Source organism: Triturus cristatus, chromosome 4_2 (genome assembly GCF_964204655.1).
Source record: "Triturus cristatus chromosome 4_2, aTriCri1.1, whole genome shotgun sequence".
In the NCBI taxonomy this organism is placed as follows: Eukaryota; Metazoa; Chordata; class Amphibia; order Caudata; family Salamandridae; genus Triturus; species Triturus cristatus.
In genome coordinates this window covers 288,614,747-288,633,024 of record NC_140586.1, presented here as the reverse complement: position 1 = coordinate 288,633,024, position 18,278 = coordinate 288,614,747, and the positions used below count along the sequence as shown (strand labels likewise).

Genomic DNA, 18,278 nt, shown 5'->3' with positions numbered 1-18,278 from the left:
GGAGATGCTCAGGGGTTTGGGCCCTGGAGCATTGATGGCGAAATCAGACATAGAATCTGCTTTTCGGTTACTCCCGGTACATCCGGACGATTACCATCTGCTTGGTTTTAAGTTTCAGGGAAGTTTTTATATGGATATGTGTATGCCAATGGGCTGCTCTGTGTCATGCGCATATTTTGAAAGATTCAGTTCATTTTTGGAATGGGTGTTCAGACAGAAGAAAGGGCATCAGTGGGTCATGCATTACCTAGATGACTTTCTTATCTTGGGGGCACAGGGCTCCCCGGAGTGTGGGTGGGCGCTGCAGGAGTTTTGCACGCTCATGCAGGCTTTTGGGGTTCCTTTGGCCCCAGGGAAGACAGTTGGGCCAGCATCAACGATAGAGTTCCTGGGCATCGAGTTAGATTCCATTCAGAGGTGCTTTAAGTTGCCCATGGACAAAGTCACCAAGTTCAGAGCAGCTTTACAGGTATGTTTGAGCAAAGAGAAGGTCACACTCCACCAGCTGCAGCAGACAGTGGGGCAACTAAATTTTGCTTTAAGGGTTATTACGATGGTAAGACCGTTTTCCTGATCCATCTCACAGGCCATGGCGGGGCTCAGGGAGAAACACCACCACACAAGGCTGTCAGCTGAGGTTCGGCAGGTCATGCGAATTTGGAAGGCATTCCTGCGGGACTTCAATGGCAGGGTAGTGTGGCCCGGTCCGCCCACTGCCTCCGCGGAGTTGGGTTTAATGACTGACGCCGCGGGCAGTGAGGGATTTGGTGCCATACTCGGTACCAAGTGGGTGGCACAACGGTGGCCTGCATGGTGGGTGGAGATTGGCTTGACGGGTAACATTGGTTTCCTGGAGCACTTCCCCATCTGGGTGGCGTTGACGGTATGGCCAGAGCAACTGCGTAATCAGTCAGTGGTTTTCTGGTCCGACAACATGACCGTCGTCGAATGCATCAACCAGCAAGCAGCCCAGTGTAAGATGATTCTCCGCCTTTTGAAGGAGATTGTTCTCAGTTGCATGAAACTGAATATACAATTTAGAGCTAAACACGTGCCTGGTGTCCTTAATCATGCTGCTGATGCACTTTCTCGCTTTAAGATGCAGGTTTTCAGGGGGCACCTCTCAGCAGCGGCGGTCCACGCCACCCCCTTCCCAGAACGACTCTGGCAGATTGGTGCCCCCATCTACCGGACCTCGTGGCAGCTAGCCTAGCACCCAGGACCAGGAAAGCATACGAAGGGGCTTTCTGGAAATATTGATCTTTCTTGGGAATGGGGTAGGCTGAGAGATGGCACGACACGGGGGCGCTCTTTCAGAACCTGGGTTTTTTACAAGGTGATGGGCGCTCCGCTGCAGCAGCTAAGCGGCATGTGGCGGCGATCTCTTTCTTTGCCCAGATCAGCGAAAAAGGGGATCCCACTAACAGTTTTACGGTTAGGAAGGCTCTGAAAGGATGGCGACGCCTCCAAGGGTCGGCCCCAGACACAAGGCAGCCAATAGGAGTGGAGCTCCTGACATCATTACTAGGGACCCTCCCCGCAATTTGCAACACCTCAGGGGAAGTGCGGTTGTTCACAGCAGCATTTTCATTGGCCTTTTACGGAGCATTCAGGATTGGGGAATTAGTGGCCCAAAACAAACTGGATGTACACGGCGGCCTACAGTTTGACCGCATTAGGGTGAAGGGTGACACATTACTAATATCAATTAGGAAGTCCAAGACGGATCAGGAGGCACGAGGCTCCGTCGCTCCTCTCCCTCCTGCCACCTCTGCCTGCTCGCTGCCCTGCTGACTCCGCCGCTTCCTGCCTGCCTGCATTTCAGCCCCGCACGCCGCTGCCCAGCTGATCTGTTTCCCGCCGCTGCCCCCGGCGGCCACGCCCACGTGTCCTCCCATTCGCCGTCCCGCTCCCGCCACCCAGCTGACCCTCCCTCCCGGCTCCTTACTTATGACGCCCCCAGAGCGACCGCGCAGCGGACGCGTGCAGCGGGAGCACCGATTGAGCGCCGAAGGTGCGCCAAAGGTAAGCCCGTCTGCGCCCGTCCGCGCCTGGACCGTGCCCAGTGCCAGGACCCCTGGCCCCCGCAGACCTCAGCCCACCCGCCGGACATACGACGCCACCACCCTCAACGCACTCAACACCGGCCGAACCCCGGGATGCTACCGAGCCACCCCGAGACGAACCCACGGACCCTTCAGCTGCCGCGCCTGCAAGTTCACCTGCATCCAGACCAGCCCCGCACCAGCACCCGCCAAGCCGAACACCAGCAGCAACCACCTCAAGTGCATCCTACTCAACACCCGCTCCGTCCACAGACACGCCATCGAGCTCTGGAACCTCCTCGACACCACAGCTCCTGACGTCGCCTTCCTCACGGAAACCTAGATGAACGACTCCTCAGCACCCGACATCGCCATCGCCATCCCAGAGGGCTACAAGATCACCCGAAGAGACCGCGGCAACCAGACGGGAGGAGGGATCGCCATCATCTACAGGGACACCATCCGCATCACAACCAACACCGACGACACCCTGACAACCGCCGAACACCTGCACTTCCAGATCCACACGGACCCCAAGACCACCCTCAGAGGCACCCTCATCTACCGACCCCCGGGACCACGCACACAATTCAGCGAAGACATCGCCGACTTCATCAGCCCGCACGCCCTCCCCTCCGCTGACTACATCCTCCTGGGGGACATCAACTTTCACCTGGAGAACAACAACGACCGCAACACCACCACCCTGCTCGACAACCTCGCCAACCTCGGACTCAAGCAGCTGGTGACCACCCCCACCCACCTCGCCGGACACACACTCGACGCTGTCTTCTCTTCCAGCAAGGACATCGGCTTCAGCCACGCCACCGGACTCCACTGGATGGACCTCAGCTGCGTCCACTTCACCTTCAGAAGATCCACGATCCACCACCACCAGCAACAGGCTGCCCGAAGAAACTGGAACAAGATCACAGCAGACCAGCTCGCCGCTTCCCTGCGCCAGCACCCTCCCGCCAGCTCAGCGAACCCCAGCCAGGCCGCCGACAACCTCACGAAGTGGATCAGCGACTGCGCAGACGACCTCGCCCCATTGAAGACCCCGCCTAGCAGACCCGGCAGCAAGAAGGCCCCATGGTTCACCGACGAACTCAAGAGCTCCAAGAAGAACTGCCGAGCCCTCGAGAAAGCCTGGAGAAGGGAGCCAACACCGGACAACATGACCACCCTCAAGCTCGCCACCCGGAAGCACCATCAACTGATCCACGCCACCAAGAAAACAGCATTCAAGGACCGGCTGGACAACAACGCGCACAACTGCAAGGAACTCTTCAACATCGTGAAAGAGCTCTCCAACCCCAACGCCGGAAACAACGACATCACCCCGTCACAAGACCTCTGCAACTCCCTCGCCTCCTACTTCCACAACAAGATCGCTGACATACACAACAGCTTCAGCCCACAAACAACGCTCCCCACGACCGCACCAACGCCCCCCACCACCACCCTCAGCGCCTGGACCCAGATCAACACAGAAGACACCATCTGCATGATGAACTCTATCCACTCCGGATCTCCGACCGACCCCTGCCCCCACCACGTCTTCAACAAGGCCGACGCTGTCATCGCACCCCACCTGCGGGACATCATCAACACCTCCTTCGACACCGCCACCTTCCCTGAGAGCTGGAAGCACGCCGAACTCAGCGCTCTACTAAAGAAACCAACAGCGGACCCCACCGAACTCAAGAATTACCGCCCCATCTCGCTCCTCCCGTTTCCAGCCAAAGTCATCGAGAAGACCGTCAACAAGCAGCTGGCCGCCTTCCTCGAGACGAATGGATCCCTCGACCCCTCACAGTCCGGCTTTCGAGCCAACCACAGCACCGAGACCGCCCTCATCGCTGTCACCGATGACATCCGAGCCCTGCTGGACAACGGTGAAACAGCGGCCCTCATCCTCCTAGACCTCTCCGCAGCGTTCGACACTGTTTGCCACCGCACCCTAGTGCAGCGCCTCAGCAACATCGGAATCCAGGAGAAGGCACTGGAGTGGATCATCTCCTTCCTCGCTGGAAGGACACAGAGAGTCCGCCTACCACCGTTTAGATCTGCAGCCACGGAAGTCATCTGCGGCGTTCCCCAGGGCTCCTCGCTCAGCCCCACCCTCTTCAACATCTACATGAGCCCCCTTGCGGCCATCGCACGCCAACACAACCTCAACATTATCTCCTACGCCGACGACACCCAGCTGATCCTCTCCCTGACCAACGACCCCGCCGCCGCCAGAACCAACCTCCACGAAGGGATGAAAGACGTAGCCGAGTGGATGACGACCAGCCGCCTGAAACTGAACTCAGACAAGACGGAAGTCCTCATCCTGGGCTCCTCGCCCTCCGCCTGGGACGACTCCTGGTGGCCCCCCGCCCTGGGCACCGCACCGAAACCGACAGACCACGCACGCAACCTGGGCTTCATCCTGGACTCCTCCCTCTCCATGACCAGACAAGTCAACGCCGTCTCCGTGTCCTGTTTCAACATCCTGCGCATGCTACGGAAGATCTTCCGGTGGATCCCCACCGAGACCAGGAAGACGGTCACCCAGGCACTCGTCACCAGCCGACTGGACTACGGCAACGCCCTCTACGCTGGAACCACCGCCAAGCTCCAGAAGAGACTCCAGCGGATCCAGAACGCCTCAGCCAGACACATCCTCGACATCCCCCGACGCAGCCACATCTCCGGACATCTGAGAGACCTGCACTGGCTCCCCGTCAACAAGAAAATCACCTTCCGTCTCCTCACCCACGCACACAAAGCCCTACACGACCAAGGCCCGAGCTACCTCAACAACCGCCTCAACTTCTACGCTCCCAAACGCCACCTCCGATCGACCAACCACGCCCTCGCCGCCGTCCCCCGCATCCGAAGAGCAACAACTGGAGGAAGGTCCTTCTCCTACCTGGCCGCCAAGACCTGGAACACCCTCCCGACCGACCTTCGTCTGACCCAAGACCACCTCTCCTTCAGGAAGAAGCTCAAGACCAGGCTGTTCGAGCAGTAGCGGCACCCCCCCCCCCCCCCCCCCAAGCGCCTTGAGACCCTCCGGGTGAGTAGTGCGCTGTATAAATGCCTTGATTGATTGTAGTACCGCACAGGGCACATGGTAACCCATGCTGTCCTCTTTCACATGTGGAGAGTTTCCTGCAGGTTAGACCCTGTGATACATGCGGATGGGGTCCCACTGAGACGTTTTCAATTCAAAAGAGTACTGGACATGGCAATCCAAAAGGCAGGTTTGAACCCAGGCAGTTTTGGAACTCACTCTTTTAGGATAGGGGCTGCCACTGAAGCGACAGCCAGGGGTCTGCCTAGCAACAACGTACAAAGGATTGGGCGATGGTCCTCCAATTGTTATAAACGCTATGTGCGACTACATATGCTGTGAGTGGGATAGTTCACTAAACGCTGATGCATGTGTCTTTCTCTGCTTTCATTACAGTTTCTCAAACCTCTCACGCAGGGGGGAAACTGAGGACACCACAATAGCAGCATTGGGCAAAGAAAGGACCATCAGCACCAAAGGAAAGACCACAGATTGTTTGGATTGTAGGCCATTCGTATGTAAGGCGTCTGTCTAATTTTTTCATTACAGGAAATTATAGGGACAGGGCACGGCAAGCAGGTTTTGAAATAACATGTCATGGGAAAGAGGGTCTCTGCTTCAGTCAGTTCAGGGGTATCATACTGGACCTATTAAGGATGGGAGGAGGTCCTCCCAATATTATCGTGCTGCACTTGGGGGGAACGATCCAGCAAAGCTGGGGAGAAGAGGGTTAGTAGAAACTATAGTCACAGAAATAGGCTGGTTAGCCAAGACATGCCAGGGTTGCACTATCGGGTGGTCTCAGATGATACCCCGATTCCAATGGAGGGGAGGGGAATCTGTAAAGGCTCTGAATCACTCCGCGAGGAGCATAAATAATAAAATAGAGAGACTTTTCAGAGCTCCCCACTTACAGACCATCGCCCATGGGTGCATTAGCGGTGAACCATGCTTCCTAAAAGACGGTGTGCACCTGTCCAAAGTAGGCAATGAGGTGTTCCTACAGAATATATTGGCGTGGTTGGGTGGCCTTAGTCGCAGGGGATGACCTTCTAGTGAGCGCAGGGGGGGGGGCTAGATAGTCGGTCAACTATGCTAGCCTGTGGCGGTAAGGTCATGATTGGTGAGCAGTAAATTTAAGGTCCTTAGAGGGCGGCGCCATTCTTGAATGGGGTCGCCCAAGTGGGAGGGACAAGTGGTCTCTCCTAGAACTCCAGGGGCAGTTGGGTGCAGGGGAGGAGGGAGTCACGCTTTCTCTAGGCTGGTTGGCCATCCCGCACGTGCACAACGGCGCATGTAAATGGCACACAGCTGCATGGGCCCCTTTATGGAGATCAGGTACAGAGCGTACGGGGGTAACTGGGGGCGAAGTGCCCTCACGGTGAACGGACCCTCTACGCATGCGCACTCCGGCTGGAGGGCGTGGTTAGAAATTGATAAGGATCTGACACCAGTTAGTGACCTTGCCGTAAGCTCAATTAGGTACGCAGAAAATAAATAATGTAATGATTATTAAAGATATGTTAGATATGGATAGGAAACCTTTGTATTAGAAGTTATGTTAAGGTTAGCCATCTAACATCTGTACTTATCAATTGTAATCAGTTTAATGTATATTTTCTGCTACATTATGTAAGTATTGTAAATGTTGATAAATATTTATTAATCTTTGTTTAATAAATACGGCCGGGGGGTGTTACGCCCCCCGCATCCAAACTTCTCTCCTGTCCCTTTCTGGGCCTTGAGTGGGGAGAAGGGGGTGTAGGTAGTACCTGGCCATATAGAACAGGCGGGGCCGGCATCGGCCACGCCAAAAGTATGGCGGTCGAGCAGGCTCCTCCCTCCGGAACGAACAGGAGGCGGGCCTGTCGCGCGCATGAGTAACGCGACAGACGTGCCTCCTCCACCATAGGTCCAGGCCCGGAGGCGTGACCCGGAAGTGATTGGAATCACTTCTGGGTCACACGAATGGGCGACGTCACGCCAGTGAGCACTGGCCTGGCCACCTGAGGCAATAAAAGGCTGGGGAGCACAGGAGTGTGTCTCTTCGCTCCTTGCTCCCCAGCCTGCCCCCAGCCTCGCTAGGAGGCTGTAACTTTGTTTTCCCACCCACCATCCCCTTAAAAGCAAGTTGGTTGTTAGGCGTATTAATTAGGTGTTAGTATTAATTTTAGTAGTATATAGATGATGAGATATATTTTCATGGTTGTATAAAATACAAATTTGTTTCATCCACAGGTCTTCAATCGTAGTATTTATGATTAATTTTGGTCAGGCGGTAAGGTCATGATTGGTGAGCAGTAAATTTAAGGTCCTTAGAGGGCGGCGCCATTCTTGAATGGGGTTGCTCAAGTGGGAGGGACAAGTGGTCTCTCCTAGAACTCCAGGGGCAGTTGGGTGCAGGGGAGGAGGGAGTCACGCTTTCTCTAGGCTGGTTGGCCATCCTGCACGTGCACAACGGCGCCAGTAAATGGCACACAGCTGCAAGGGCCACTTTATGAAGATCAGGTACAGAGCGTACGGGGGTAACCGGGGGCGGGGGGGAAGTACCCTCACGGTGAACGGACCCTCTATGCATGCGCACTCTGGCTGGAGGGCGTGGTTAGAAATTGATAAGGATCTGACACCAGTTAGTGGCCTTGCCGTAGGCTCAATTAGGTACGCAGAAAATAAATAATGTAATGATTATTAAAGATATGTTAGATATAGATAGGAAACCTTTGCATTAGAAGTTATGTTAAGGTTAGCCATCTGACATCTGTACTCAAGGCCGGCTTTAGGGCGGTGCGACCGGAGCCACCGCACCGGGTGCTGGCTTCCTGGGGGCGCTGTGTTTGAAAGTTCATTATGCTTTTGAAGCACCTGCTGCAGCGTTTCTTTCCGCCGGCAATTCCCAGGCCTCACATAAATGTCAAGATACCTCGTGTGATTAATTATCTTCCTGGAGAGAGATAAGTTTTGTGTAGTTGAGGTTTTGACTTAGGTGAAGTTAGTGCAGAGGGTTAATATGCCTGCTGCAAAGAACGTGTACCAAGTAGATTACAGAGTGCCTATGATGTAAACAGATTACTGCTTTCAAAAGAGACATCCTTTTGTTACTTGCAATTTATAACTTAAAGTCCTAATATAGGATAGTGAGCTATTAACTTTCATCCCAGAACTGCATACACACTGCAAAGTATACATTATTAGAACATTGATTAATGTTGCAAAAAGGGTTAATTTGGCTAGAAATCGATTCTTATTATTAAAGAAAACTCCCAACTATGCTGTTTGTTTTTCGACTCTGAGTTTGTGCTTCTCCACACCAAGCACTCTTAAACTATACTGCCTCCCAGTATGGATGACATGTGACTCCTACACTTTTAGTCCTTTGGCTTAAGTAACATTTCCTATACACTGATTTACACACGTCTGATTGATTGTCTCTGTGTAATATGTGTGTGTGATGCAAAGTGCTCTGACACCCTACGCTGGTATGAGTGGCGCTATATAACTAATTCAATGCATCTGAGAGAGTGTGGTTATGGAGACTTGGTCACTGTTAAAGGGTGCTAGTGAGAGAATCCGTGGTGGAGGTGGTCATTGGGGGGGGGGGGGGGGCGCCAACAAACATTGTCGCACAGGGCGCCACCAGCACTAAAGCCGGCCCTGTCTGTACTTATCAATTGTAATCAGTGTAATGTATATTTTCTGCTACATTATGTAAATATTGTAAATTTTGATAAATGTTTATTAATCTTTGTTTAATAAATACGGCGGGGGTGTTACGCCCCCGCATCCAAACTTCTCTCCTGTCCCTTTCTGGGCCTTGAGTGGGGAGGAGGGGGTGTTTAATTATTGGTGATCTCTGCAGCTGGAAAGCTGTTTTCAATCCCGATAATGTTAGGTGACTAACACCCACTTTTCTGGTTTTACTGCTGTCAGCCAATAGCTTTGAAACTGTCATGGAACCCTTCCTGCGAGTAATATAGGCTTCCCATGTGCTTAGTCTCAGCAGACAATATCATAGCGAATGTAAATTGAGTATATACCATCCACCAATAGGTTAGTTCATCACCTGTAATGCATTGACATTCAAACCCAAAGTACCTGTGAAGTGGGTGTCTGACTGCGAGTGGGATTGGGGGGGCGGGAAGATGGTCGATATTTTCTTCTGAGCACAAACTCATTTCACAAGCAAATCTCTCTCCGCGGTTCCTTTTTACTTGTCTCCTTTCTTTTCCCATTGTTTTCGTTTGCTCTGTAAACCCCCCTCCAAGCTTTTCTCGTGAGCTTTCTCTCCCTATATCCGACATTTTTCTCTCTGATTCTCTTCTTCCTTTCATCGCTTTTTAGGTCTCGGCTGCGAAGGCTGCGCTTGCGCAGTCTCGCTCCGAGATTTAATGACTTGGAGAAGAGGGGCTTGAACCCGCCCCTCTTCTCCCCTGTTCTCCATTGGCTGGCCTCGTAAATGCTGGCCAGCCACTGGAGAAGAGGTCAGTCACTCCGATTAGGCCCCGTCCTTTTCGGATCGGGGGGCGTGTTTTTTGCGAGAAGTCTCAGGGAGGAGACAACAGCAAAACACGCCCCCGAATCCGAAAAGGACGCTGCCTTTCTCCGAGGCATTTCTGCTCTGCCTCGGAGAAAGGCGGTGGGCCTCTGATCCTCGGTGCCACCCATTGACGGACGCCTTGTTGTAAACATTACCACTTTGCATGATGTGAATTCCTAGCCCGTACCGATGATGTTTAAATGTGAAACTTCACGGGCAAAGGAATGTTTGTAAAACAGGCGTGACAGTGTCACATTTGGTAAGCGGAATTTTCCGAAGTATTTAGAAGTATTCATTATCGTATTTCATGTCACGAATCATATAGGCCACTAAACCTAGTCTCTTTTTTGCATAAACACTGTAGCAATTTTGGAATCTGGATTTTGGTGCTTTTGAAGAGCGCCGCATCAACTAAACAACTCATTTTTGCAAAACTAAATAGTCGCAGTTTAATTTATGGAGGATCAACCCATCAATTTAGGGGCATATCTACAAGCCCCTTGCGTCACCAGTGCGAAACCTCCAAATATTTTTACCTATTTACGCTAATTCTTTTGCGATGACGTACTTTAAAAACTCCAACGGAACTAATTTCATAAGCGTTTTTTTATGGTCACTTAAGACAAGCACCAGTACCGCCACATCATGGCGGACAGGTTTACACTACACTGGCGAGAGCTATCTTAGTCCCTTTTTAGTGTCACTGCCTGCGTCCGTCACTGTTATTCGGTGCATGTAGAGAAGTACACTCCTCCTCCGCGGGCCATCGGTCAGAGGGACAGTCATGGCTGCTGCAAGAAGGGCCCATGCTTACTTCCGCAGTGTCGTCCGATTCTCTGACCGAGATCTCTGCTGCTGATCTCCCCAGCTGGAGACGCAGGACGAAGGGGGGAAGGAGAAACTCGGCTACCTCCGAAGCATGGTAACTGCACCTTCCCAGCGTAATGAAAGGGAGCGATATCCTATAAGATACTTTTATTTAGTAGGGATCAGCGGGATTTAGAAACACCACTATTGTTACTGGCGCGAGCCGAGTTAGCTATGTAACGCCACTCACGCCCCGTAGCGATTAACCACGCAGTGACACATGCGGCTCCCAGGTGTTCACTTCCAAAGGTTCGGGACCTGCTCACTCAACCACTGTCAACCAAAACGCCCTCTAGTTCATGGTCCGCTTTGTGTGCGTGTGCCCTATTGATTTTGAAATACTAGTACTAATCCCCAGTGTAGGCGGTTTACGGGAGAAAAATGTTTGGTATCTTGCCCGCCAGCAGAGGAAATGAGTTACTACCCAGAGTATGTTTACAGTTTATCGTCAGGAGCGGAGCCCAAATAAAATCCTAGGGGATGAGGGTGAGACGCAACTATGCTAAACTACTCCGAATAGTGGCGTATTTTCAGTGTTTTTTATTTAAAATAATATTTTGTAGTAGATACAAGTTATAATCCATTTTTCTGAACTCTTCGTGTGAGACGAGCATAGGATTAAGTCACTGGTGTTTCTATACAGCTTTTTAGAACACATTCTGTCGTTAGCTTTTTTTTAACAATAGCATCGGCAGATCCATTTTCACGCTTTTAAGCAACACCTATTGATTTTGTCAGTGCTCTGGTTATAAACAGCCAAGGTGATATACACCTACGGTACCAGCAAGAGTAGCGATAGAGGAACGAGCATCCCACAGGACTGATGAAGGAGAGAGCAACTCGTTACCTCTACGCCCCTCGTCCTCAACCATGAGAAATGTCCCAATCGAAGGACAGGAAACAAAACAGGGAATACTATTTAAGTGGGCCGGGTCCTACCGGCAGTTCTAACAAGCATTTGCAATGCAATAGGTCTCGCTTTTAACCGGATTTGAGCTATTAACATTGTAAATGACAATGCGTTTTATTAAAGTTTAAAAAACCAAAGCATAAATAAAAGCCATTTGAATTATGCAACAGGAAAGGAGCCAATTATGTTGCAGGATTGACTAAATTATGGGGCACAGCAAGGCACATTATGCATCATAATGTGGTGCATGTTGTGATGGTATTGCTCAATTAGTTTGTCATTTTTACATATTAATACTGCATGAACGAAGGTTTTACACCGTTAGTACCAGTTTAACACGCAAGTACAGCCATAAGCAACAAAGAGACCAGTTAACATTTGAACAGGAGGTGAAGTGGGTGCCACTTCTGCTTTGGCTCCCAAGATCAATGTGTATGTGTCTAGATCTATGTGTGTGTGTGTGTCTCTCTGTGTGTGTGTGTGTGTGTGGCTCTCTGTGTGTGTGTGTGTGGCTCTCTCTGTGTGTATGTGTGGCACTCTGTGTGTGTGTGTGTGTGTGTGGCTCTGTGTGTGTGTGTGGCTGTGTGTGTGTGGCTGTGTGGCTCTGTGTGTGTGGCTCTGTGTGTGTGGCTCTGTGTGTGGGTGGGTTTGTGTGTGTGGCTGTGTGTGGGTGGGTTTGTGTGTGTGGCTCTGTGTGTGGGCGCAAATGCAATAGGTCTCGCATTTGAGAGTGATTAAGCTATTGACATTGTAAATAACAATGCAGTTTCTTTTAAATGTTTCAACAACAAAAACATAAACAACAATAATGTCATGAGCAATGCCAATAGCTCTAACTTTAACAATGCCGAGACCATTGCATTGTAAATGCTTGTTATCTATCTCACGCTCTCTCGATCTGTCACTCTTTTTCGTCCTCTCCCTCTGTTGAACTCCGACACCCTTTCTCTCTACTCACACTTTCCCTCCCCGCCCATCTCTCTCGATATGCCCCTCCAGCTCTTGCTAATTTTTTTAAACTTTTTAACCCGCCTGAGCTCTTAAGCTTTAGACTGTGATCAGCTCCTTTGGCACTGGTACTTTCACTCATAATCTTGGTTTCCTCCCTGCCCCATAATCTTTCTGTGCCTCCCTGTTGCTCGTAATTCTGAGGCCCTTCTCACCCACAATGCTCTCTCGCTCTTTCCTGTGAGGAATTAGCTTTTGAGGAAGCTCACTCCACACAGTGATCATTCCCTCGCCTTTCTCCTTTGCTCCATTCTTCTCTCCTGCTCCCTGTTTTCCATGTCTCCTTTCACCACTTTGAGAGGACCTTTGAGTAGCATAAAATGCTATACGAATAAACAGCTTAATTTACACGTGAGAAAACAGAGACAGCCCAGCACTCAATTTGCACCAATGCATCACGGTAAATGCAGTGCATTTTAACACTTACTTCCGTAGTAGTCTTTACTTCTTCACCCTTGTTTGGGACTGTCACTGTGCCTTGCATTTGAGTCTGTCTCCGGGCTCGACTTGAAACGTTCATGGCGTGCCTTAGACGTGACCGCCTCTGCCTTCGGGCTGTGCCTCACACAAATGGCTCTGCATTTAGACACCTCCTGAAATGTGAGTGACTGTGCTGACTGGGTATGCCTGACGTGACTGGCTCCACCTGTGGGCCTGGCCTGCAATGTAGCCACCTATTCTCTGTTCAGGCTCGCTCTGATCAGAGACGTTTTATGGCATGGGCAAAGTGGGCTCTGGCCCAGAGCCCCAGCTTTTCAGGGCCCCCTGATAGAGCCAGCTCTGTTCTGCAGAGAGTCTTGCACTGATTACCTTAAATAGTTCTCAAACAGATTGTTTTGAATACTGTTTACCTTCAATGTATTTTTATTAATGTGAGTGATGAGTGAGTCTATTATAGACATTTTGCAGAGAAATGTTGCATTTATGTTGCATGCAGCATCCTTAAAAAAGTTCCTTTTAGACCAAAACAGAACCTCACATTTGAGAAATGGGAGAGTGTCACAGATATTATTTGCAGTAATATTGGCGAGATGCTGCTGTGTTACAATATTGAAAACGCACGTCACTATCCCTAAATATCATATGCAACAATTTTAGAATTTGGACGAATGTTCCTGTGCACGGTCAAAGACCTGGCCAAAAGAGGGCATGAAAGGGCAGAAATAGGATCATTAAGCCAAACCTGTTCAGAACAGGGGCCCCCAAAATATGTTTGGCCCAGGGCCCCCTAAATCCTTAAAATGTCCCTGGCTCTGATATGGGACTTAATCTGCCCTTGTGCTGCGCGTGCTTGATCTGTAACGGCCTTTGACCTGGAGGCTGCCACTGGTAGGTGACTGACTCTGCCCAGCCCTAAAGGCCTTTCACAAGAGACTCAGTAGGTTGCATGTTAGTGTTAGTATGACAGGAGACCCAGTAGGTTGCATGTTAGTGTTAGTATGACAGAGAAAGAGTTTTTGCACCCACATGATGTCTGGAGGGGGGTCTTAGCCCTATCACTGTCAGTTTGTGACTGCTTAAGCATGAGATGACGCAGAAGACTGATCAGAGAATTGCATTTGCATAAACGTACCAAGATGGGAGGACGCGGGGCTTTAAGTGTACCAAGTCTCACCGGTGCTGAGCACCGGCAGCTTTTTTAAAGGGGCCTCGAAACGGGTCTCTATCGGGCAGTTTTTTGTGCCCTGGCACAGGCGGTCCGTTTTTTTCCGGACTGTAGTGACAGTAGGCACATCGATATGCGATGCTCACACGGTTTACTGCTAACTAGTGGAGAAGGTACAGCATGAAGTCATACCAGGTGAGCCTTGTAGGGGAAGGGAAATCCTTTAAAGAGAGTCATTTTCTCTCTGGATTTCCCTTCTCTTTTTGAAACTCAGGAGAAGCAACATTGTTGTTGTGTCAACAGGGCTTTAAGTGGAAGCTTTTTCAATATTATATACAAGCCATAGTTGCTGCTTATTCATCTTATGCAACTAACAACCATTGACAAAGCCAATAGTCCTGACAGCAAAATTCAAGTCGGGCGGCACACTATGCTAAGCACAGATTTTTAGCTTATGTGTTTTTAAGCCTTAACTATATTGGCCACTCCCCTTTGAGTGACCCCCCAGTTTTTAAATCCCACTTAAAGCCCTGGGAGACGGATAGTAGCTACCCCTTTGCTTGTATAACGCACGGAGCAGAAACTGACAAATGGCCCAGGTTTATTCATGCCCGCCAGTCAAAGTGCATTCTGGGATGTGGACTCTTGAAGAACAATATTGTATATAAACAAGCATTTGCAATGCAATAGGTCTCGTATGTATGCGAGTTTGAGCTATTGAAATTTCATATAACAATGCCTTTTATTTTTTTTGTCGTTTTTAAAAACATAAATAAAAGTCATTGTCATTTACATTCCCAATAGCTTTAACTCGCATAAATGCGAGACCGACTGCATTGCAAATGCTTGTTCTAAATTGGTGTGGGATCCATTTGTGGTTTGTTTGTCACTGTGTAACTGTTTGAAGTGTCGCACAAATACTATACACATGGCTTTGAGGTAAGCCTGACTGCTCCGTGCCAAGCTACCGGAGGGTTGAGCATAGGTTTATTTGGAGTTGTCTTGTGACTTCATCCTGACGAGAATTGTGGTTGCTGCTGGAGAAGGGTTTCACTCGCCTCAACCAGTAACCCAATGTTTTACAAAGAGTTTGCAGGTGGGTCAGATAAAGACTACGAGTGGTGCCTCTTCTTTCTAGGCAATTGCACAAGCCAGCTTTTGCTTTGTATATTTTCTGCATTCATCAGGTGTCCAGTGCTGCAAGGCTCAGCACTATCATCACTTTTATTCAATGTTTATGCAAGACCACAGCATCAATTGCCTCTCAGTATTGGTGTAAATCATCTCAAAAACATCAATGACAATCTCTTCTCCAAGAATAATCAATATCTGCTAGCAGCAGCAGCTCGATTAAAGACTGATCCAGAGAAAAAAGCGGATGATGACCAAAGGCCTTGGAAGCCTGAGATACTGTTGGCATGATCAATGACCAACACCAGCAAACAACTCCATTCCCACTCATCACTTGCGATCAAGAGCTTTAAAAAAAAGTAAAAACACAATGGGGGTAGTTTCTTTAACTGCACTTTAGACATGGCATTGAAAGTCAAATAACCACTTCTACCATTATTTATTACATGAAACATTTGTGGACTATTAAGCCATTTTCAGTTCAGTATAATGATAAAAATGTAGGGACTTTTAAAGACATCCATAACCCATATATTTTGTTTCAACATAATTTCCAGGTCATGCTCTACCTAAAGTAAAAAGCAGCTCAGCTAGTAATGGGGTGAAGCTGCAAATACATACAACAGCGCTCCAGGTAACACCGACCAAATGTGAAGTAACTCCCGACACACCTTTCTAATTTGCAAGCGGCAAGGTGAAACATTTGCAGTATAATAACTGGGGCCTTCAAGTTACATTTAGTGCACGTCAACCCCGACAGGGAACCAACAAGGGAGGATGATGTAAGATTGGAAATTCCTGAGTCAGCCAATACACCCCAAAGAATCAACCCTCTATGTACCTATTTAGTTGAAGAGCTGCACTCCAGGCCATGAGACCCTAAAACAGGCACTTGCCCGCTGCATCCTTCACTCACACCACTAAAAACGTCAAAACGGTGTTGGATTACACCCTCACCTTCATAGAGCTAGTAAACAAATTTCAGTCATTCAAATTGAACATTTGCTAAAAAACGCAAGCAATGATCTTGAACACCAAGGAATGCACAATGCCATGCACTAACAAACATTTGCAATGCAATAGGTCTCGCATTTGCGAGTGTTTAAGCTACTGGCATTGTAAATGACTATGCCTTTTATTTATGTGTTTTGCAAACCAAAACATATATAAAAGGCATTGTCATTTCTAATGCCGATAGCTCAAACTTTCGCAAATGCGAGACCACTTTAATGGCGGCCAGGCCCCTTTCTTTAGACGCTGCTCGCCGTATTCAGGTTACAGCGAGCACGTCTAAAGAAAGGGACGCAGCATCATTAAAATGAAAGCACAGCATGGGGTGAAGTTCACAAACAAATGTTTTTTTTGTAAAAGCGCACCCTGCTGTCCTTTCAGATTAATGGCGGCAGCGCCCTTTTGTTTAGACGCGCCTCACTGTAACCTGAATACAACGAGCACCGTCTGAAAAAAGGGCTGTGGCCACTATCAATGTGAAAGCACGGTATGGGGCGCTTTCACTCAAACAAAACAAAATAAAAAAAAAGGTTTTATTGCACGGCCACTAAAGTTAAAGCGGACCACGCAGACAACTACAATAAATAAAGAAGTGCCGCCGCAATACTTAAAGCGGACCACCATAACTAATTAAAATATAAAAGCGGGCGGCATGATGCGTTGTAGGAAAGCACGTCATGGGTGGAATAGGGGAATATCATAAAAAAAATAGTGCTCACAGACTAGATAAAGCAGACTGTGTAACAACACAAGTAAAAAGTCCAGTCCTCATAGGAGGTTACAAATGCACACAAGGCGGTACCAAGGAGGGATGACTAAGCCTATTCATGAATCAAAAGCAACGATTTAGAAAGGACAGTAACAGGAGCCAATTGAAAAGAAGGGCAGGAAATGGGCGGAGCTTCAAGTCCCTACCTGATTACAGCATACCTCGCAGAGCAGCACATGCGCTACCCAGGCTCGACCTAAAAAGATAGGGAGAGAGGTGGCCGTGCACAAAGCAAAACAAGTAAAATGGTGTGCAAATGTGGAAGAACTGCTGCAAGAATGAGTGATGAACACAACCATAATTTTTTCTGGCTTTTTAACAACATAGTCAAAAACTAGCAACCCATATGATCCCACCACCTGGCATGAAACTAGGGATAAAATAGGATGCATTCTAAGAACAAACAAGCAAGGCCACAAATTAAATACTTCAGTAAACATCAAAACATGATTTAAGACCGAATTAAGACCGGAAAAAGATGACGGGAGGCCAAACAAATTGCCAAGTAAAAGCAGTGGGTGTTCCTCCACAAATCCAGCTACTCTGAGAGCATAGGTGATATGGGTTAACAGAATTTCCTCCACTAGCAGTACTATTGCATGCAACGACGTAAAAGCTACTGAATGGCGAGATTATCCAAAAACATTATATGTGTTAAAGAATGTAATAAAAGAAGGCGATTTTTGATCAGATACCGATCAGAGTGCATTCACCATTACCAAAAGATCAACGAAGCAACTAAAAGAAAAAGGCCCATGTGCCCTGGGCTGGAACAAACATGTACATCTGCTCGGGATAATAAACAAAAGCCGAAAAGATGCAGCACCAGGACCAAATGGGATGCTGACTTCAAAACAAATCCATCTTATTGCTGACAAATTTGGGAAGGGTCTTTGAGGGCTGCTACTTCTCGTCCAGGGTTCCTGCATCATAACAAGGATATCAAATGTTTCCAATCTATAAAAAAGTTAATAAACTATATCCACCAAATAATAGGCTCATAGCCTTCTCCAATGGGAATGCTATATACTATGCTTCACTGATATGGGATGACCTCCAATGGGCGTCCAAACATAACCCGATTCCCTGGTTCCAAACAAGGTTCAGGTAAGAAAGCAAACCCACTGGCAACATGGTGGCACTATCACTACCTGTCCTATAAAGCAAAAGACAAGAGCAGAACCGTATACGCATGTTTCATCAAAAGCTTTTGATTGGATTGACAGAAAACTACTCTGGACAAAACTAAACAAGTGGGGTATCTCAGACAACATCTTAAAAGCAATCCTATCATTAAATTCCAGGAACTGGATCCAAGTGAAAATGAGACCAA

At 48.8% G+C, this 18,278-nt stretch overlaps 1 protein-coding gene across 1 annotated transcript in view; it reads right to left on the bottom strand.

Annotated features, from left to right (window-relative positions):
• LOC146833664 (polyisoprenoid diphosphate/phosphate phosphohydrolase PLPP6-like) overlaps positions 1–12,959 on the bottom strand; it is a 114,145-nt gene extending 101,186 nt beyond the window's left edge. Inside the window, exon 1 of the mRNA XM_085601548.1 lies at positions 12,856–12,959. Coding sequence (XP_085457674.1) covers positions 12,856–12,948 — 93 coding nt within the window. The 5' untranslated portion in view covers positions 12,949–12,959. The remainder of the gene's footprint in view (positions 1–12,855) is intronic.
• Between the last annotated feature and the right edge of the window lie 5,319 nt (positions 12,960–18,278).